This window comes from Chelonoidis abingdonii, chromosome 10 (genome assembly GCF_003597395.2).
Source record: "Chelonoidis abingdonii isolate Lonesome George chromosome 10, CheloAbing_2.0, whole genome shotgun sequence".
NCBI lineage: Eukaryota > Metazoa > Chordata > Testudines > Testudinidae > Chelonoidis > Chelonoidis abingdonii.
Window position 1 is genome coordinate 73591719 of NC_133778.1, and position 22858 is coordinate 73614576.

A 22858-nucleotide genomic window follows, 5' to 3' on the forward strand; every position below is an offset into this window, starting at 1 on the left:
CATTTAGGTACCTAACTCCCACTGAAATCATTTCAATGGGAGTTAGGCACCTTAATACTTTTGAGGCTCTGGCCCCAGGTTCTTACAGTATCCCCACTTAAGCAGCAGCACAGTGCTATGAGGCTGTTGGCATCTCCATGCGTTTCAGTGAATGTTATGACCCTGGTCTTGCCAAGGAATCTGTGTGGGCCTAGCCCTTTGCAGACATGAGGCCTGGGGGGCGTGGGAGTACATTGCTCACACAGTTTTTCTTTTAATCCAAAATTGCTCATGTGAATTGAGTACTTTAAAAGTTGCCCGATCAGAGTGTGGTGCACTCTGTCCCCAGGGCAGGGACATGGCGGCAGAAGCAGTGAGGGTGCAAGCTTCTACCACGCCATCTTAGCAACATGCCTAAACCTGGAGCTAGACTGGCCACTTGAATGCTGAGATAGCTCATTTCGTTATAACAACAGACCTGAGCTGCATCTGAAGTGATAAACAAAACCCATCACCTCCACTCTGAGCAACCCAGTGCCTTGAAAAACAACCACTTCACAATTCACAGCTTATCAGTAGGGTTTAAGATTTTGTCATGGTTATTTTTAGTAAAAGTCAGGGACAGGTCACGGGCAATAAACAAACATTCATGGAAGCCTGTGACCTAACCCTGACTTTTACTAAAATAAAAGTGACAAAATGGGACTGAGGGGGAGATGAGAGCCCGAGCCCTGCTGTAGGAGGGGAAAGGAGGGGTAGCTTTCACTGTGACTGACAGCTCTGGGTTTCCACCGCAGTGTCTTGGAGCTCTGGGTCCTCTCACCAACCGTGTCGACTGAGAGCTGTGGGAGCCCCTGCCAGCTCCAGGCCTGCTTGCCCAGGGCTGAAGCGGAAAATGTCACAGATTCCGTGACTGTGAGTCCTCTGAGACATAAGTAAGGATAAGATTATTAGGCCTTGTCTATGCTGGTGCCAATGTATAGGGTATGTGTAGCTACATGTGGCAGTGAAAGGCTCTGTCAGGCAGGAGGCAATGGGGAAAGGCTCCCACTGCCTCCCTTCTACCAGATACTTCCCCTACTGCTGGAGCCTTTTCCTGTAGCAGAGAAAGTTTCCAGCAGTGATGAGGCAATGGGACACACTACACTGCTAAAAACAGCAGTGGAGACAGAGAGCACTGCTTGGGTGCGTAGAGAGCCGGGTAGGGTACCTACCCTAAAGTTCTGGAGTATCTTTACTCACCTAACCAGTGCCCCACCATTTACACTGCTATTTATACCACTGAAAGGGTGTGTGCTATGTATGTACTGCACAAATTGCCATAAATGTAGACATAGCCTTGGACATGTGACTACTACTGGGAATCACTTTCATTTAGAAATAGTTTGATTAACATAGTTTGTGCTGTGTCCTTCTTCCCTATTTTACTACTCTTGTACTTTAAATTAGGAGTTCATCTGTTCTGGCTTATTTCCCACCTTACAATCTTCCATGCTATTAGTTGTTTGCTGAAGAAATGATTAGGACATTTAAAAAAATCACTGGACTATAATTTCACGTATACAATGAACCAGATGTGACTCAAGATTCAGAGATCTTCCAGGAAGTATTCCCAGAAGTTTGGATTAAAATAACAACAACAAATTCCCCTAGAAACATTACATAAAAACCAGATTATTTCTAAACAGGATGGTCCTAAGGGTGGCAGATATGGAACTCTTTGTAGAAGGGACCTCATGGGATCAGATGTTAATATAAATTTGATTTAAAAACTACCTGGTAAATCACAGTAGAAAGGGATTCCACCAGGGATGCAACAGAGTCATCTCTAGTCTTTCTACACTTTAGGGTCATCATGGACTGTGGACTGGGTAACTTGCAGATTAATTGATACTGAGCCATTCACTTCTCTATGACAACAGCAGGGAAAGTATAAATTCCAAGGGTGAAATTCTGATCCCATTGAAGTCAATGGCAAAACTCCTTTTAACATCAAAAGGGCCAAGATTTCACTCTTAGGCTACCAGGCCACAACAGCTCAGCCACTGAGAAAACTATGTGACAGAAGAGAGAATTTTGGGCCAGATTTTCAACTGAAATATACTGCGCTAGCTCCACTGAAGTCAGTTGGCCCTTCCTATTCCACTGTGTAAAATATGGGAGTCCAGGAGAAATATTTCCTCATGTTTTCAGAAATAAACATTTTTTCATGAAAAAGCATTGAAAAAAAAAAATGAGGCCTGCAACCTAGGAGGAAGGACAACACCAGCTGAGACAGCATTACACTATTCAGCCCAGTAAAACAGCCTGGGACAGTTACCAGCCAAGGAACAATATCTACTAGTATATGATTTAAGAGAATACAATCTGGTTAGGAGTTTTCATTAGTTTTACTTACCTGTCCAAAAAATTTACTCACTTGTGGCAAGGAGAATTGTGCAAAGATGTGCTATGAAACAGCCTGGCCCCAAATCAAGAAACAAACAATAATGACAAATGGACACAGGGACAAATGCAAATAGGCAAGTTGGTGGAGCCCCTTCATGGGCACATCCTTTATGTTTCGTACAAGTATCAACAGCTTTCAGATACCCAGGGTTTCTGGCTTTCAAGCTTTGGTAACATTTTTATAGGTCGTCATGCCAAATAAGGTGTAACCAAATAGAACTGAGTATAGCCTGGGCTGGTGACAAATGAACATTTTGTTACTCTTACAGGTGCTTGGCAGCCCACGCTGAAATGAGCTGGTGGTCTCAGTCTGGTGGACGACTGTCCATTCTATTAAAAAAAACCCCACCACAATTAGCAGTGAGAGGTGCCAAGGACTGAATTTCAATTCCTCTCTCAATCTGAAGGATGGTCTCTCAGGACTACGGTCAAGACTTCTGTGAGGTGATGGAAGGCAGCTTGAATACCTGCACCTGCTCTGAGGGTCTGACCTCTTTCATCTCCATGCTGTCAATGGCTCACTAAAGTCACGAAGGGACAAATCCCACTTGAGTCAACAGCAAAACTCTGAAACGATGTCAAAGGCAGCAGGAAGGAAAAAAGAATAAGGAGATGGAGCCAATCCTCCCAAACTGAGAACGTGGATGGGGAGAACAAACCAATTAGCCATCTCCATATTGTGCAGTTACTGGTTTTGCAGGGTAAGTCAAGGGAGATTCCAGGAGCTACTTGGAATCCAAGAGCTGCTTCACATACACTTGGAAAGAGGAATGCAGCACCTAGTGTCTGTTTCCTCTAAATATGTCAGTACAGGTTTGTCTTAAAAACACCCAAGCCCGTTCCTTCCATTTGTAAATTACTTTAATTTAAATATTTTGAGGTTAAAATACCTTTTGAATCAGACATGCCCCCAAAATACAAAACAGAAACAGAACCAGAACCTCCTCACAGAGGGTAACCCCCCGCCCATTCTTTCGACACTGGAGTTTATGGACTGTGAGCTGGCTGCCCTCCAGGGTCTGACACAAGGTCTGGAGTGTGGAGAGCAGCTGGAATTCATTTTCTTTCTTCAAATCGATGCACTCTCATGTGAAGCTGCATTTTGGCATCTCCGTTTAAGAGAGAGAGTTCAGTGCAAAAGGAACTAACCCCAGCCGGGTTTCTTTCCAACCCAGTGCTCAAAGAGCAAAAAAAAAATAAAAAATAAAAATCCCTTCCCCTTCCCCCACACATACACACTCGACTGACTCTACCAAACAAAGGGTCATTCACGGCTGCTAGAAATGGGTCACATGGAGAAATGTTTGCAGATAAAACCAACACTTTAAACCCCCCCCCCCCCACTTTTTAAAACAAACACCAAGGAGCTGGGGATTGTTGACCTCTGAGAGTCCTGGTCCTGGATATTCCCTCCTCCTTGCCACACTTGCAATCCACTCTGCACCGCACGCAAACCAGGCCAAGCTCTAGCAGTTTGGCCACCACTCAAGTATGTCAGTGAGTCCAACCCCCCCGGCAAGTTCCTCGGTGTAAGGTCCACTGTTAGAAGCGTTACGGTGCAGTTAGGTGGTACAGTGCGTCTCGCGAGTGCTTTTTTAGTTCACATTAGGTCAGGTGGGGGTGCCAAGAGCCCCTGGGTCACAAAATCACACACTGCAGTTTGTGGGAGCCAGTCGCTCTGTCTCCTCGCCATTTGGTCTTCTTCTTCTGACTTTTCTCTGGGATCTGTTGCCTGTTTGGAGGAAAGAAAGAAGCAAACCTAGTGAACCATCCCTACTGTTTACGCTTATGGGTAGATAGATGATCTCTAGAGCGCTAGGAATCAGTCAGAAGAGACCCCACTCACTGACCCCTACAACAGGTGAACCTCTCCTCTTCCCTCCTGCACAAGGAGACAGAGGGCCAAAAGAAAGAAAGAACAAAAGGGACAGGACTCTGTCCATGAGAATTTAAATAGCTGCACTGTTAAAAGAGCCAGCACCTTGGCACAGCTCCTACTTACGCTGCCATACAGAGAGAGCGAGCGAGCGTTTGTTCAGGAACAAACTGTTTTTCCTGGGCTCAGACCAGCAGGCGCTGCATTTATCCAGGGCTCCCTCAATGTGTTTCTGGCCAGTTTCTTAGATTGCTAGTTCTTTGAGTCAGGGACAGTGTCCTCCTGGGTGCATGAGCAGCACCATACCCATGGTAGGCCCTCCTGGTACTCAAGAATAGTAATAATGCACCAGATCACTGCCAGCTGCCCCATTAGCGTACGGAGCTGAAGTTAATGAAGTTAGGAGTGAAGAACAGCCATCCATTTGGGATGGGGGAAGGGAAGCCTCTGTAGCAGCAGCTGCTAGGAAGAAGGAAGGGAAGTATTGTGGCTACAGCAAAGGTTACAAAAGGGGGTTAGGGTGACGTTGCCATGGCAGTGGATTGCAGAGCCACATTTGCGAGGAGATTTGCTGTTCTTACTCCTGCTAGAGGGAGCGTGACCGCTACTCCCCCTGCCCCCACCAGATGATTTACCATGTGAGTAGTTAGCCAGTATTCAAGGCGTAGGGGAGAGGAGCATGCACAACACATTAATGCTAATGGGAGTTATAATGGCTGAAGTGAGAAGGCAATATACCGGGTCCTGGTTAAAACACAACCCTTTCCTCTGCCCCTAACAGCAGGCTGGGCCCCCGTCATCTGGTAAATATGGTTAACCTAGTGTTCTGACATGCTGCATTATAGCTTACTCCACCACTGGGGAAACTGAGTTCTGAGCAAGGGACTACAGAGAAACAGAAATCAGGGGAGAAGGAAAGCCTGTTAAAGATTTACATCTGGCTGGAATTTCCCCCTAGTCAAATGAATTGATTTGGAATCAATTAGCATTGGGTTTTTTTAAAACCTGCTATTCAAATGCGTTCTGCCCTGGACTGATAAATAAAACAATTTTCCAATCTAAAGTGCTGAGTGGTCCAGAAGGAGAAAGTGGTCTGGGTCATCACCAGACACCAGCCCTTAGGAGGACACTCCAGGCAGCATGAAATCAAAGCAATCAGAAATGCACAGCTGGGATTCCCTCACTGCTGTATGCCACTGCAGCTCTCAATCATTTCATTCAGCAACTTCTGTGGGTGTTGGACAAGCAATATCTTTAATGCTCCTACAATTCCATTTGATTTACATTTCTGAGTCACTGAGGGCCTCCCAAATTCTCTAGGTTACACACTATCCAGAGTCACGTCATTTAGAAAAGGGGACTGACTGCTAAACAGGGCCAGATCCTCAGCTGGCATAAATGGACATAGCTCTGTCAACCACTAGATAGTTTTTCCTTAACACTAATGGGAGTTTACACCAGTTTATACCAGCTGAAGATCTGGTCCAGAGTTGCAGAATAAATAGGAGAAAGGAAGGCTGTGTAGTTAAATGCAGGACTAGGAGTCAGTGGGTTTGATTGCACAGACTGGCTGTGTGTTCTTGGCAACTCACAAAGGGCCGAACCATAGTCTCAGGAATAAATCAGATCTGTGTGTTGGGGATCTCTTTTTGCCATCTCCTCAGCTTGTTACATACTGAGCGCTAAAACAGAAAGGACAAGCTAGCCACACCAGATACGGAACACAGCCAGTGTTGGCAATTCTTGTGATTTGATCATGAGCCTTGAGATATTTGGTGTTTTTTCCCCCCTCAAAGCCCCAGTTCCTGGAGTCCTGATACTTATGTGAGAATCTTCGCTTTGGATTTGTTTTTAAAAATGCTACTAGCTCTTATGGTTGCAGAGAAAAGCATAAACATGAGATCCTAAAGGGCTCAAAGGCTAGAAAGCAAAAAAACTCCCTCAAAAACCAAACGCGCACACAAAAAATATTAAGCCGATCTTATGATGTGTGGAGCCTGATTCATGATTTTGAAATGCTTGGGGTTGCCAGTACTGCATAGCTAAAGGTAAGTGATTGGTCCTTGACTTCTTCCCCTCACCCCCAACCACAGTCTATTGAGATAAAATTTTGAAAGACATGTTTAGTGAGTTCTTTCCAGACAGGTATATCTTCAGAGAACGGACCAGACCTAAATCTATTGTTTAGAAGTATTATTAGGAAGCAAGGTAACATTAGCAGCATTATACAAAGCTGATTTCTGGAAGATGATCCCAGAGACAGAGAATTACCCCGTTCTCTGTTACAGTGGAAGAATGCTCCACGGCGAATTTACAGCAGAACAGAGGGCAGATCAGGAAGATCCCGATAGATCTACCTACCAGTTAGCTGCTGGTACCACCAACTATATGGATTGCCCCAGGCTTCTTCCAGCCAATCCCAGCACTTGGAAGAAAAATTGGGAATCAACCAAATGCAGCTCTACTCAGAAGGAGCACAACCATTGGCTGACAGTTGCCACGGTATCCATCAGAGTATGACTCATGGCCCAGGTCCTGTCAAGTGCTAGCCCCTTACGTTTGTGAAGCAATTTGGAGATAGGTGAAGAGCATTAGGAAGTTTTAAATGACATTTTCCTGACTACAGCTGAGCTAACAATTTGCGATAAGAAGTTTAACAGATGATTTTATCCTATTTCTGATTGTGGCTAATCCTTGATAGTCTTTCAACAGTCTTCTCAAAACAGTTCAGCAAAATGTAGTTCAATTGGCCAGCTAAGTCACGTGGCATCATTTCTATTCTTTAATTGAATGAATGCACAAATTTTTTTGATACTGAAGGCAGCAACACTGAACAGGTGTCTAATTTGGCTGGTGGAACCTTTATAACAACTACTGATGCACATGACTAAGGCTCTGGGGTCCATTTGGAGGCCTGGCACAAACAGAATATACATTTTCAAAATTTAGCTTGTTAACTGAGAACATTTGACCTGGAGTCACTGAGAAACAATATATAGGGAGACCCACCATACCAATTATTTTGCAGTGATTTTTCAGAATAGTATTGGATAGTGATAAGAGCTCAAATGTAATAAATACTAACGCCTAGCCTACTAATTACAAGGTACAGAATAGTTCAGAAACATCCAGGGACATTGCCAACTTATGTCTGTAACCCTCCAATGATTATCCGCCCACACCCTCTGTCTGCCAGCTTGACAGGATTTTGGAAGAGTGGGTAGCACCATCTGCTTTTGATGGATGCTGACTCGAAGCTGTGGTAAGATAAACACTACCTGAGAGGCATCTGTGAATAAATGCCTAACAAGTTTAATTGCTGGGGAAGCCAATTCTTCCACCTCATATGGGAAAACTATAGCTTCACCTGATAGCATTAGTTATTAACCTAATAGGTTTCTTTGACAGGGTAACAAGCCTTGTGGCTAGGGGGTAGAAGAGGTTGATATGGTATAACTTGACTTTAGTAAGGCTTTTGATTCTGTCTTGCATGACCTTCTCATAAACAAACTACGGAAATACAACCTAGATGGAGCTACTACAATGTGGGTGCATAACTCATTGCAAAACTGTTACCAGTGAGTAGCTATCAATAGTTCACAATCAACCTGGAAGGGCATATTAAGTGGGGTCCCAGAGGGATCAGTTCTGGGTCCAGTTCTGTTCAATAGCTTCATCAATGATTTAGAGGATGGCATAGAGTGTACACTTTTAAAGTTCTTGTACGATACCAAGCTGGAAGGGGTTGCAAGTTCTTTGGAGGATAGGATTAAAATTCAAAATCTGGAAAAACTAGTGAAATGGTCTGAAGTAAACAGGATGAAATTCAATAAAGGACAAAACACAGAGTACTCCACTTAGGAAGGAACAATAAGTTGTATGCATACAAAATGGGAAATGACTGCCTAGAAAGGAGGAGTACTGCGAAAGGGATCTGGGGGGTTATAGTGGATCACAAGCTAAATATATGTCAACATGTAACACTGTTGCAAAAACAGCCAACATCATTCTCGGATGTATTAGCAGGAGTATTGTAGGTAAGACACGAGAAGGAATTTTTCTGCTCTACTCCACACTGATTAGGTCTCAGCTGGAGTATTGTGTCCAGTTTTGGGCACCACATTTCAGGAAGGATGTGGACAAATTGGAGAAGGTCCAGAGAAGAGCAACAAACATGATTAAAGGTCTGGAAAATATGACCTATGAGGGAAAATTGAAAAAACTGGTTTATTTAATCTGGAGAAGAGTAGACAGAGGGGAGATGATAACAGTTTTCAAGTACATAAAAAATTATTACAAGGACGAGGGGGGAGAATCGTTCTTCTTAACCTCTGAGGACAGGACAAGAAGCAATGGACTTAAATTGCAGCAAGGGCAGTTGAGGTTGGACAAACACCTGTTAGGAAAATGTCTACACAATATTTAGTTCTGCTTTGAGTGCGGGAGAGTGAACTAGATGACCTCTCAAGATCCCTTCCAGTCCTATGATTATAGAAGAAAACTGTCTGCAGAAATACAGGTCATTGACATGGGGAAAAAACCACACTCAAACCTAAGGCCTTTAAAGATTCTGCAGGTGGCACAATTGGTGTCATAAAAAGAAGACAGAAACCAAATATTTTATAGAAGTTATCAGTGTTGGAGGTGGAAAACATACAAAGAAGTCCATATTCCAGATTGAGCAACTGAAGAACAGGGGTGAAATCCTGGGCAAAATTCCATTAATATCAGCTGAGCCAGGATTTCACCCAGGGTCAAACTGATTTGCCAAAGGCCACAGATGAAGTTTGTGGCAAGACTGGAAACAAAACCCTGCTCTCCAAGATGGAAGTCCTATGGCTTATCCAGTAGATCTCATTGTTTCTCATACAAATTGGGTTACATTTCACTACTTAGTGGGTAGAAAAAGTGAAATGTCACCTTCAGAATAGAAAATAGCCAATTCCTTCAAGTTTTGGCCACAAGAAAACCACCAGACATTGTAATCAAAATGACAGTGTAATGGAAATCCAAACAGTGCCATCCTCATTCACAGACTTACACTGATTCAGGAAGTCAGCAAACAAAAGCAGGGTCGAAACAGCTATAAGACTCTCCTGTACAGTATAACAGTTTATCTGCCTCTGTAATAATTTTGCTCAGCAAATGCCAGATGCTGTTATCTGTATTGTGTTTTGGACTATAAGTGAAACGGGGATCTTAGCCACTCATGACAGTTGAAAGTCCCCCCGCACTTCTCAGAATAGGTGCATTCTTACCAAAACCCTAGTGTTGTTGTCTGTTTGTGATGAAACTTCATCCTGGAGTTTCAGTTGGGTTACTCACCTACCCTACTTAAAAAGCTGCTCTGTGACATGCATGTGTGCTGCCAAACAGAAACAGAACACCCCAAAGCCCCCTGCCACAACAAAAGGTGGCTGCATTTCAGTGATGGGGATTTTTATATTATATACATACACATACCCCCCCCGTATTTTTATATTACAGCCCTCATGAGGTCAACTGAAACCAACGATATACACAAATGTGTGCGTCAGATTCCAGTGGATTAGGTCATATACAGGACTAAATGCTGCTTGCAGACCAGTCAGTCTGTAACTCTGGAGTTCATATCTTTGAGGTTCTACTGTAATATTATTTACACCACTGTCTAAAGTACTTTGGAGTACTGCCCTATAAGCAATGCTATGTATTAAATACAATGGGACCCTGGTTATCTAATCTAACTGGGAGGGGCCAGATCAGATAACCGAAAATCCAGATAAACTGGAGAATGGGTGGTAGGGCTCTGGTTGTCAGCCCTGGAGACTGGGACTCCTGCTGTTAACTTTGGTTAAATGGGGTTCTACTTTATATTACTTCAAAATTAAAAAACTCTCTCTGCGTTGGAAGTCACAGCTTAAACTGGGTGAAAGATGTAGTGGAGTTATGGAAATCAAAAGATTCCAAGCCTTAAAACAAGAAGGATACCTGGGAGAACCAGAAGCAAAATTTCAAAGACAGGTATGAGCCACACTCAAAAGATTACTGGCATCAAAACAGAGGTCAGAGTTAAGGATGCCTGGATGTGACCCATGATGTATGTGGAAGATTGGGTAGGGGAAATGAACAGTATGTCTGTGACTGTCTGCAGGAGAAGGTTATACATGTAGATATACTGTTTTAAAATTTTATTTTCTGATTTTTGCTCTGGTGTTCCATCTGACTTTCAGGAATACAATATTACGCCAGATACATAGTGTCAATTGGTATAACTCCATGGATGTCAATGGAGTTATGCTGATTTACATTAGCGGAGGATCTGGCCCACAGTTTTCGTATGCCAATATAGCATGTTGTTATTGATCACTAACGTAGTGTTTGGATGTATTGTAGGTGAATCCACTAGATTTTAAATTTTTTATATGCAGTTAGATCTCAAAATGTTTAGCACTGACAATGAAGATTTTATACCTTAAAAGAACTACATTTTGATAGCGACAAAGAGTCCTGTGGCACCTTCTAGACTAACAGAAGTATTGGAGCATAAGCTTTCATGGGTGAATGCCCATGTGTCTGACTCTGTCGCTTTTTACAGATCCAGGCTAACACGGCTACCCCTCTGATACTTGACACATTTTGATAGTTGTGTGCAGGTATGGAACAAGCAGCCCTAATAAAGAATAAAAGATCAGGTTCTTGGTTCCATGTGTTATAATGATTCATGAGCCTCCTGACAATGGAGGTTAATAGATGACTGAGTGAAGTGTTTTATGGCTCACCTGATTACTCTAACAAGATCATGGAAGGCTTTATCAACATTCAGAGGTGGGTCCTTCGCACTAGTTTCTATGTACGGGATCTGAAAGACAAAAGCTCAGCATAATAAATACTAGTAACACCTTATATGTGGACAATGAACCTCTCTCAAGTGACAACCAAAGGACTAGATGGAAAACAGAGGGTTCTCCTAGAATGACTAATGCAGAAGGACTGTACTGAATATATTTGGAGACACTTTCAGGTAGTCTCTTAGAACAACAAACTGTTTAATAAGGGTGTTCTCAACCATGGAATTCCTTGCCCCACTGAAGTCAATGGGAGCTTTGCCACTGATTTTAACGGAGTCAAGATTTCACCTTACATATAGAGATCACTTCACTCACCACTGAAATGAGCAAAGGGTGGAATGTAGCCTCTGTGTAACAACGTACAGCTGTGCTACACTGGAGTTTGGGGCACAAAGTGAAAGTTATATTCAAATGAAACTGCCAGGAGAAAGGCAGGTAAGTGAAATGTTGCCATGATATCAAGGTTAATTGGCAGAAAGGACACAAACACACTACAAAAGATCACCCCATCCTATAAAATGTGCAACATACAAAACAACTGGAAGCATAAAGTTCTAGAATTCTTTGGGGGGGGGGGAAGAGGGAAGTAATTGCAGAGTTTATTAGGAGAGATGTTCTTTTTCCCTGAGACGTACTTGAGGACATGAAGAGCACACAAACAAAGACAAACTATTTACCATGCCTGCCAGAAGTTTGTTAGAGATTGCTGAAAAACTAACACCTGCCAAAGATCACTTCCTTGCTACACTGCATTTTAAGGTCCTTGAATGAGGATCTCTAGAGTTACCTTTCAGGCTTAGAAAACCTTCTGTTCAGCTGACAGAGGTGGTCATTTTCTATTGGTAAAAGAGCCATATTTGTAACCCTGGCTTCTGATACTGAATGTGAAAATTCTGCATTTGCACATACAGCACCTTCCACACCACTGAAACTGAGCACAACACAGGAGCTGTATGTTCTGTTCTTGTTTAGGTTTACTGTCTCTCTGCTCTTCCACAAAAGCTTCTTCACAGAGGTGGGAATAAATATACCCTGAATAATTCACATTATGTTATCTTTAAAGTCCACTGGGGTGCAGCAAGTTCCATTAAGTCTTTTCCATGACTGTGGGCATTTAGAAGTGATTAACCTAGAATAATGGTGATTAACCTAGAATAATGGTGATTATAATCTTACTTGGGAGGCATTTCTGGAACCAAACTGCAGTAAGGATAACAGGGAACTGAGATATTGGGTCTGATTTATATGGGTTTTACATTATCATTAATGGACTTACACAGGGCCTGATTCTGATCTCAGACGGTTGTCAACCAGGAGTATCTCTAACTACCTTTTCTGCATTTTTATTTGGAGTGCATTCTGCCCATTTTACATGCCCATTTCACCCACCTGCAAATAACTTGCATTACATGACTTTATGATCACGTGTGCAGTGTAGCTGTAGCCATGCGGGTCCCAGGATATTAGAGAGGTCAGACGGGTGGGTGAGGTAATATCTTCTATTGTACCAACTTCTGCCCATGAGAGAGACCAGTTTTTGAGAAGCGCTGTGTGTGTGTCCCCGTGTGTGTGTGTGTGTGTGTGTCCCCGTGTGTGTGTGTGTGTGTGTGTCCCCGTTTCCAGATCTCATGAGCTTGTCTCTCTCACCAACAGTAATTGGTCCAATAAAAGATATTACCTTCACCCACCTTATCTCTCTAATGACTTTCTTATCATCAAACTCTGCTATAGTATGGTGTACAGAACTGGCCCCACTGGAAGTAACCTCTCTCTCTGCTACTTCCTTTGCCTTTTATTTGAAAATGTAATTGCAAGTGTTTAATTATAAAAGATAAGTGATCCAATTAAACTCCAAATGCGGAATGAATCCCATTCTGAATGCCTGTAATGGAACTTAAAAGCAGTGCAACTGCCAAAACAACATGCAAACAAAGAAACACCCACAAACTTACGTTATGTTTAGTTGCCATTTCTCTTCCTTGTTCCCGAGTGATTTTCCGCAAATGCATTAGATCAACTTTGTTGGCCACCAATATCATTGGAAAAGACTCTCTGCAAGAAAGCAATAGGAGGAGACTTTCAGTGTAAAATGTTCAGCGTAAGCTTCCTTTTTAAAGACTACCCCCATCTAGCATTTTCAGCTAGGAAGATGCAGCATGTAGGCATTTAGCAGATTAGCTATAATTAGGCTCAAAAGGATTCGATTTTTAAAATCGGTAAATATTGCTAAACATAGATTTCACTGTACACGCAAATGGATGAAAAATACTTTCTGTATATTTTGATCATCATCAATGAAAAACGCTGCCTGAGAATTTATTAGAGCCAAAATCCAGAGATTTAGATTACACATATAACAAATGGACTAGTGAATGAATAAACAGTGAAAATAGATATGATTTGTTGATTTAAGAATATTTACTTTGTACATTTTGATATGTGATATTGACAATTTTGTGTTAACTTTTGAATCTCAATGTCTCTGGTCATTAAATAATTATCAGCCTCCCTCCCCCTAATTTCCTGCAACTGTTAAAATTGAAAATTGAAAACAAGAAAAAAAAATGCTTAAAACCCAAAACTTCATGGAATTGTGAAAATTGATTATCTAAAAAAAGCCTAAAAATAAACATCAATATTATCTTGAAATTATAAAAGATAAAAATCAAATTCTGCCAAGCCTAGTTATAATTACAAGCAGGATCAAGCAATCATACATTATCACAAAAACAGGACTATTTATACATAACCTAGGCAAGATATTTTCCTTGGTAGTTAGTACATTACAAGTTGTACACATAAGCAGCTGATGTGCCTGTAAGTGATCAAAGCTGTTGTTTTCTTATAGTTTAAGAATAAGCTCCACGATCCAAGATTCCTGTCAGTTACACAACTTCAGTACTTAACTAACATTGGTCCATACGCATGGCAGAAAATTAGTGTAGATATCCAAAGACATTGTGATCAAGAGAAAATGGGCAGATTTCCAAGGTTTCTCATTATGGCTTCTGATTAGTTTCACTCAAGCCATGTCTCAGAACTATGCTCGCAAATGAAAGCTGGAGGGAAATGATGTGATGTCCATATGGCAACATTATTTTGGGGGGCGGGGGGACAGAGGAACATACTGGGAATATTTTCGTGGCTGAGAACAAATTGGTTTTGATACACACACTTATTGTGAGGTACCAAAAATATGCTGAAGGCCTATTTGGAATATTCTCTATTCAGAAGCTGGTGGACTACAGGAACAATACTATACCTAGTGCCTCCTGCCTCTAAAAATACAAGGGAATGAACTACTATCCTTAAGTATCAAAAGTTGTCTAACTTTACAATAATTGCTCTAGTCTAAGTAACAGTCTACAGACACTTCTATGACAAAAACTGGGCTAAATCCTGACCTGGTGTAAATCAGCATAGATCCACTGAAGTCAATGGAACTATGCCAGTGTACACCAGCTGAGGATCTGGCCATGTGTCTTTTAGGTCCTGCCCCCCAAAACAGTCATGACTGGTCATTAATGCTAGTATTCTACTGAGCAAGACTCTCCCATGAATTTTTACCCACCAGGCCCTATGTACATCCAACTAGTTTTGAAACTGCTAAATAAGATGAAATGGTTTTTACTATTTTACTGTAAAACAATTGATTTTCCTCAACTCTCTTTCTTCTTGGAAAAAAAAAAATATCATGGGCAGCATTTTTTCTTCTACTTTCTAAAATTATGATTTCTATATTTATGGCTCTGTCATTGCAAGACTATTGGCCATGACAAGTAGCAAGCCTTACTTATTTGTATAAAAACTTTTGACTGGAGTTACTTTAAGTTCAAATGAATTTGCAGCATCTGTTTCCATGTCTTTTTTTTCCACTGAGACAGAGAAGGACTCCGTCTTTTCTCTGATATACTGCTTCAAAACTGTGGCTGGAGATACACTGAACACAGGATTTTGAGTTTCCATTTACTCTTACAGTTAATTATGATAATGTGGATTTAATTAAATGTCTGAGCAATAATGGATCTTGATTCTATGTCTATTCTAGGGTAAATGCTTTGCTCTCTTCAATGATCCATTCTTCTCTGGCTGGCAGCACAGTGGTAGAAACAGACTAAATTTGGACAGTATGTAATTTGCCTTGTTTACGTCAGAAATAAAACTCTGGACATTGTTCCCTGTAGTGAGTTGTATGATTGCTAGTCGAACAGGGCAAATGCAGCCATTAACTACACAAAACAGTTAAATGTACTGAAAAAAGCACTGTCTTTTAAACAACTCGTCCAAAGCAGGAAACCTCTTGGATGTCAAACCTCCAAAAATAAATGTTTAAGGGGGACTGTCATGGTATAATTCCCCACTCTGAACCTTAGCGTCCAAAAGATGGGGTACCAGCATGAATTTCTCTAAGCTCAATTACCAGCTTAGTACTTGTAGCACTGCCACCAACCAGGAATTCCAGTGCCTGGTACACTCTGGTCCCCCCGCCAAAACCATGCCCAGGGACCCCCAAGACCTCTGGATCTTACCACAAGGAAAGAAAACCTTTCCCCCCTACCGTTGCCTCTCCCAGGCTTCCCCTCCCTGGGTCACCCGGAAGATCACGTGTGCAACTCCTGAATCACAAAACAGAGGAAATTCACCTTCCCCTCCTCGCTTTCCCCTCTGCAGACGCTCCCGAGAGGAAGTAACCTGACACAGAGAGAAAATTAATCTCTCTCCCCTTCCCCTTTCCCCACCATTCGTGATCAGACCATCCTCGGGTCCACCAGAATAAAAAGACACCACATAGGTTCTTAAACAGAAAAGTAATAAAGAGAGGAAAAGGAGATATTTTGGAAAGTTTAAGAGGATAGGTACACGGGGCTTGTCAGCTATAGACACTCGGAAATAAGCTCTCCCACTAGGAGAAGCAAGTACAAATAAAATCTTTAGCAAATACAAATTGGAACTCGCGCAAAATCAACACTCCGAAATAAAGAAAACAAACACAAGCCTAATGCTTAAGCTGGCCTAGTACAGCCACTATTGAACTGAGCCACCTGAATGATAGAGTAGTGATCGAGAGAAAACTGGCTGCGTTTCGGAGGGCTCCCTCTTCCGAGCCTCCAGAGGAACACCTCACAAAACTAACAGTCACACACGAACTTCTCCCCAAGGATGGAAAGTCGTCCCGTATTGTGCCTGATCAGGGGAGCCAGGCTTACTGAACTTGTTAACCCTTAACAGTCAAAAGAGATATAAAGTACTTCTGTTCTATTAACTCCTACTATCTGTTTATGACAGGGACATATGATTGTTAAGATGAAAACACAGTCCAGTTCTGTTCTCAGTTACATTGGTATGAATCTGGAGTAACTACTGAGCTCAGTTCAGAATTCAGTGCCATGTAGTATGAAAAATGCTTTACCCAGGCTGCTAAAAGAGTGTTGGCTAATTAAAATGATTCCAGCTTTTAAATCAGCTAACTTTACTTTTTATCATTTGAACTGTTTGTTTACTTTATGCACTTCACTCAGGTTAAGCTGGAAAAGGAGAACATTTTTCTTCCTAGTCAATTACACTTCCCAGTTCTCATACACAAGCTGTTGGGTTTGAGTTAACAACATGGCTGAAGGGGCAGAGGGAGGGGGCGAAAAAGAGAGGAAAGTTTCATATCAAAACCAAAAGGGTGACCCATTTTCATTGAATGTAATTAGATAAAACGCATCTCTATTCATAACAGGTTATAAAACCCTGTCTTGTTCTCTCTCAACTTACAAAGACTTCATTGTCGACCTAGCTTAGGCTCAGGTTTTAAAAGAACATGGTAGATACGGAGAAAATCCCACTTCTATATCTAGGAGGCAAAATGAAACGATTGCTATTTATGTTCATGTAGATGCAGTAAAAGGGTAGCTTTTCCTTCATTTCCCTCTCTTGTGGGCTGGGTTGTTGGACGCTTCAGTGGAAAAGCATTCCAGCAGTAAACCTCTTGTAAGTCCACCCCTCCTTTTGGGGAGTTATTCAGAGACAAAAAGCCAGCAACAAGGACTGACTCCCTCTGGCAACTTCTCTTGAGGGCTCCCTTGATTAAAAAAAAATTAGGAATGGAAAAATTAAGTGCTTTAAAGCTGCAGGGATGCATGATCTAAATTCACACTCCACACAGTGAAAATGGAAAACACTTATGTGGTAGGATGGAGAAGAGTGAATTATTAACAAGACCCCGTGAGCTTCCTCTCTGATCTTTCTGAAGTATTGGCTTACCACTGGTTTAGCACTCTAATATTGCCTTTTCTCTTTTATTCACAAATATTAGACAACTGAACTATCCACCCCACGTAAATCTTCCATCAACCATTCATTCCCAAAGTGTGGGATCATTGTCCAGGATGGGTTGTAGATCTCTGATGATGTGTTGGAGGGGTTTTAGCTGAGGGCTGTATGTGATGGCCAGTGGAGTCCTGTTGGTTTCTTTCTTGGATTTGTCTTGCAGTAGGAGGCTTCTGGGTACACGTCTGGCTCTGTTGATCTGTTTCACAGAGCTCAGCAGCCAGTTGTGCTGTGGCATCATCAGGTATACTGTTCCTGAGAGCTTGTATTAATCCTGTGGCACCTTATAGACTAACAGACGTTTTGGAGCGTGAGCTTGTATTAATGGCTTTTATTAATCCTGGTGCCACAGGATTAATACAAGCTGTCAGGAACAGTATCTCTGATGATGCCACAGCACAACTGGCTGCGGAGCTCTGTGAAACAGATCAACAGAGCCAGACGTGTACCCAGAAGCCTCCTACTGCAAGACAAACCCAAGAAAGAAACCATCACATACAGCCCCCAGCTAAAACCCCTCCAACGCATCATCAGAGATCTACAATCCATCCTGGACAATGATCCCACACCTTCAGATCCAGACTAACACGGCTACCCCTCTGATACTTGACATTCATTCCCAGACACCTAAATGCAAGTACACAGAGATGCTGTTCAAATAATAAATAAATAAATAAATAAATAAATAAATTCCACCTAGCTCTCAGTGCTTTCCATCTATAGATCACAAAGCACTTGGCAAAGGGGGGTTAAGTGACTTTACTCCATTTTATGGATCTGGAAACTGAGGCATAGAGTGGGGTAGTGACTTGCCCACGGCCAGTGGCAGAGCTAGGACTAGAACCCAGGTCTTATGAATCTCAGTGCAGTGCTCTACCTGCTGGATCATAATGTCTCCAAAGCAGCAAGGGCTTGCGTTAAGGGAGCTCTTTCCTCCCGTGCACTCACCTGTCTTTGACTCGGAGAATCAGTTGGTGGAACCTGTCCACGTGTTCAAAGCTGGCTTTGTCCGTGACTGAATAAACTATAAGGAACCCGTCCCCTGTCCGCATGTATTGCTCCCGCATAGCGCTGAACTCCTCTTGTCCCGCAGTGTCTAGAACTAGTATAGGGGAGAAGATTGTTAGTCATTCTGCTGGCATTGCCATCACTACATTACATCTTTCTTCACGTTCCTACCTTCACTGAGATGACTGTCGGGATCCGACAGGTGCCATTCAAGGCTATTGGTTTGCTTCCTTGGTTAAATCAAGTAGAAGGTTTGGTTGGGGAAATCACAGAACATTACTAGCCACACGAGCTAGTCAAGTGAGAAGTGCTATCACCTCCCACACCCCCAATCATTGGGCCATTGCTAGCTAACCTTCATTGTGCCATTTCCTTCGCTACACCTGTCACCCCTACACAGGATTAGATGGCTTCCACCAAAGCAACAAGCATCTGTTGCTGCCAAGAGCAGGATACTGAATTAGGTGCATCAGCCCTCTGACAGGTCATGGCTAACATCCTCAATTTCTGCCTTGCCAATCTCACTGTTTCCCCAAACAGGAGACTAGGCAGACAGCAGTTCAGATGACTTGGCAACTCCATTAGTCAGCTGACCACATGGAGCTGGGCCACACCTTGGAATAATTACTTTTTGTTTACAGTTCTCGTCCAAGACCAAAAATTATTTTGCACAGTTCTTTGCTCCCGGCCAAAGGAGGAGAGCCACAGGGCCACTCCTAAACATATCACCCTAAAGCCACTAGCTGGTTAGGAAAGATGGTCAAGTTTTAAGTGACCTCCTTGTCGGCAGTTCAGTCTGCAGTCTAGTCAGGCTTCTGTAAGCGTGCTTATATCCTGCATCTGTCAGTGATGCAGTTTAGCAATCTGTCACCCGTACCACACCCCACCAGACCACCACTATCAGAGTAGCAACCACGCTGGGCAGTGACTGCTGTGCTCCGGCTCCATGCTGGCTCCAGTGGGTTAGTCCCCTCTTATTGTCCCTGTAATTCATTCTGTCATACCACTCTATGCAGCTGGGGTCCTAGTAAGCTACGTCAGGAGCTAGAGCAGGGGGAAATGACAGCTGTATTCTAGATAAACACTGAACATAGATCCTTAAGGGGTGTGGCGATTCTCCATCACAGGGTTAAATCAATCATCAGGTTTTAAGTTGGGGGGGGGGGGGGGGAAGTGTCCTATGAGGGCATATTGAGAAGGATCTTGGAAATGTTTCATTTTAGTTTAGTGCACTATGCAGGGATCATCTGTAAGGGGGAGAAATGTAGGGCTAGAAGGAATCTAAGGAAGTCATCTAGCCCATCCCTCTGTGCTGAGGCAGGATTAAGAATACCTAGACCACCCCTGACATGTGTTTGTTTTACCAGTTCTTAAAAAAACCTCCAACAAGGGGGATTCCCCACTCCGCCTAAGTAACCTGTTCCAGTAATTCAACCATCCTTATAATTAGAAAGTTGTTCCTAATATCCAACCGAAATCTCCTTTGTCACAAACCCTCAACTTCTTGCTCTATCTATGGTGAACTATGAGTGTCTTTCACATAAATCGATATACCCTAAGAACGCTGGAGGAACGGAGCCATGAGCGTCAACCTTTGTCTTGTCCTTCTTCAGTCAGTCATTCTACACTGCCTGTTTCACAGTGAAATACTGGAGATTCTTAATGTTTTATTACCAGTGCTGAAGGCTTAGTTTGCCAGTCAAACCCATCGTGCAGGGGAACAAGGGTGGAAGGAAGGCATGAGAAGAAACACAGGAAGTCATGGAGGTCAAGGGCTTAATAAATCTCCAGTCTCTTGTAGAATCTTATTAAGAATGGCCAGAATTACGGGTAATAAACATTTCAGAAGGGATATAAAAATGTCGCAATTGGCTTGGGCCCTGAAGCACAAACTATTAGACATCAGGATGAGGGGGCTGGGTTATCTCATGCTGGCTTACTGCAGGATTCTTACAGCCTTCCTCCAATGCATCCTGTGCTGGCTCCTCTCAGAGGCAGCCTAGGGGACCTCAGGTCTGATGCACTCCTATGGGTTCAGACAGCCAAATCTGCACACACAGATTCGCTTCCGAAGGCAGCAGGAATGCCCCAAAATGGTGACCTTTGAAGTCATGGAAAATGAGAGGAAGCAGATGGGTAGCAGCTAACATGGTATCCTCCAAGCAGAAATGAGAACAAAGTGGGATATTAGCTATTCAAATGAGCAGGGAAGGTACTCAGTTAGAAAAGTAAAGCGGAGAGCTGGGGCAACTAGACACGTTGCCTATCAGCGTTTGCTGCCCACATACGCACCAGAAAAGGAAGCATCGGGCCATAAGCAATCTACTGACTAGACTGAGGGTGCTTGACATGGGGTCACAAACCTGCACAACAAGAGAACCCTAACAAGGCACTCCTTGTTTGCATCAGATGTTGAGGCTGCCTTGGTTTCTAGAGGATAAGCACCCTGGAACTGCTTCAGTCCTGGTGGTCCCTGCAGAGTCAGCATCAGTAGCCAGCCATGCCAACCTGCCAAACATATCACCTGTAGAAGTGTGCTCTGCTATCTGCCCCTGTGCATTAGGCCTTCATATTAAGGAAAAAAGTGATTGGTGAAAGCTTTTGGAGATCATAGGTATTGTTTTGAGAGAACTTCTAAAACCTCACATCACGGGGCCTACCTGCTCCCAGCCCCAGCATGCAGGCCCTTTGCTACTCCCATGTTATCTGTCTAATACAGCTGCCCCTGAAACTGAAGGACTCATTCCTGATCCACATAAGGAATGAAAACCTGGACCTAGTAAACATCTCCTCCCCCTCCTCTACAACCTTGGAAGGGTGCAGGCTTGTCCTTTAGTGCAAGTTACAGTGAGAGACAACCTGGGCTACTTTATGTCTCATCAATTTCCATGCCTCGGGCTGAAGCGCATGGAGCCAAGAAAATGAGTACGGGGGGAAGAGGATGGGAGAACCTTCATCCCTCCACACATTCTTTGTACCCATGAACAAGGACCAGCTACAATTGGATGGGGGTGTGGGGGCAGACTACACACAGAGAAGGCGATGCCACAGTCCCAATCCCACACCAGCCAGTATCTCTGGTGGGGCAGGGACGAGCTGTACCCTGGAGTCATCCTCCACTGCACTCCCTCCCCTAGAGTCCTTGGGAGAATTCTGGCTGAGTCAGCTAGAATCCCTTCCCGAGGGCTCTTACTGCAGCATGGCCCTCCATCCGAAATGGGCTGCAGCTTCAATCTGTAACCTCAGATCAAAGGCTTGCCACATCCTATGGTTTTTCCTGTGGAATTCTTCAGCCCTTCTGGTGTTTGCTGTGCCCTGTCTGTCTTGTGCACGACTTACGGAGTACGCTGTTCAGGCAGGGATGCCTTGTGTCTCACTCTCTATTGCAGCACACCATACTGCAGACTAGCCTGGTTAGAGAAATATTTCCCTTGCTCTCCAAGAGCTCAAGCCTTCCATGAGACACAAACATTTCTACAGCCTCCCCTCCGGAGCGCCCTCTCCTCCCTAGTTATGGAATCAGCGAGCATTACGGTCTCCAGTTACTACTCCCTTGGGGCAGCATGGAACACCAGACTCTGATATCACAGGGGTGGGCTCCTGCCTCACTTGGACCTTTGCCACCATTGACAGAGTTGCTGAGTCAGCAGCTTCTATTTAAATGGCTTTTGGTCACGGTGTTCATAGAACGGCGAGTGAGCATTCCAATTGTAAAACAGCATCTGGAACCAGATCAAAACATTTTGGGTCCCTGCACACCATGGAACTGGAGGCCTCCTCCATCTTTACTCAACTTGGCCCAGACAACTCCCCTGTCATGACAGAGGAGCAGCCAGGCCACACCTGAGCAGTACTGTGATCCCATGCACCAGATCGCAACACCACTCACTCAAATTTGGCCCAGCCGCCCCTCGGGACAAAATTTGAGTGAGTGGTGTTATGACCTAATGCACAGAGGCACAGTACTGCTCAGATGTGGCCTGTCGTAGTGCCACCCTCCCAAACCTGATGGTCAGGGCCCCTGCTGAGCATGTACATTGGTTAAACCAGGCCAGGACACAATTAAACCATAAAACAGAAAGGAATGAAGGTTCAGTACATCTTAGATTGTGTGAATAGTTAAGGGTCATGTAATTGAATGGCAAGAGCCTCAGTTTAATTTCTAGCAGATTCCTTTAGAATATAAAAAGGTGTTCAGTGCTACGTAAACTGAGAAAGATGATATACCAGGTAGCCATATGTTCTAGATAGAATTTACACTCCTCACATGTTTTTCCAACATTGATGGGTCCAGTAATAGGAACTGCTGAAGTACAAAAATCTATAATTGCCACCTCCTATTATGAACACTTTTTTGAAGACCAGAAAGTCTTGTACAAGCAGGATTCTCTCTCACTGGTGT

The 22858-nt window shown here is 43.3% G+C and overlaps 1 protein-coding gene across 1 annotated transcript in view; it reads right to left on the minus strand.

The window, feature by feature from the left end:
* Positions 1-3270: 3270 nt before the first annotated feature.
* The window catches only part of MRAS (muscle RAS oncogene homolog), a 58067-nt gene continuing 38479 nt past the window's right edge, over positions 3271-22858 (minus strand). Inside the window, exons 3-6 of the mRNA XM_032795831.1 lie at positions 18397-18550; positions 13086-13185; positions 11065-11144; positions 3271-4159 (exon numbers count right to left, since the gene is read on the minus strand). Of these exons, the coding sequence (XP_032651722.1) occupies positions 4066-4159; positions 11065-11144; positions 13086-13185; positions 18397-18550 (428 nt within the window). The 3' untranslated portion in view covers positions 3271-4065. The remainder of the gene's footprint in view (positions 4160-11064; positions 11145-13085; positions 13186-18396; positions 18551-22858) is intronic.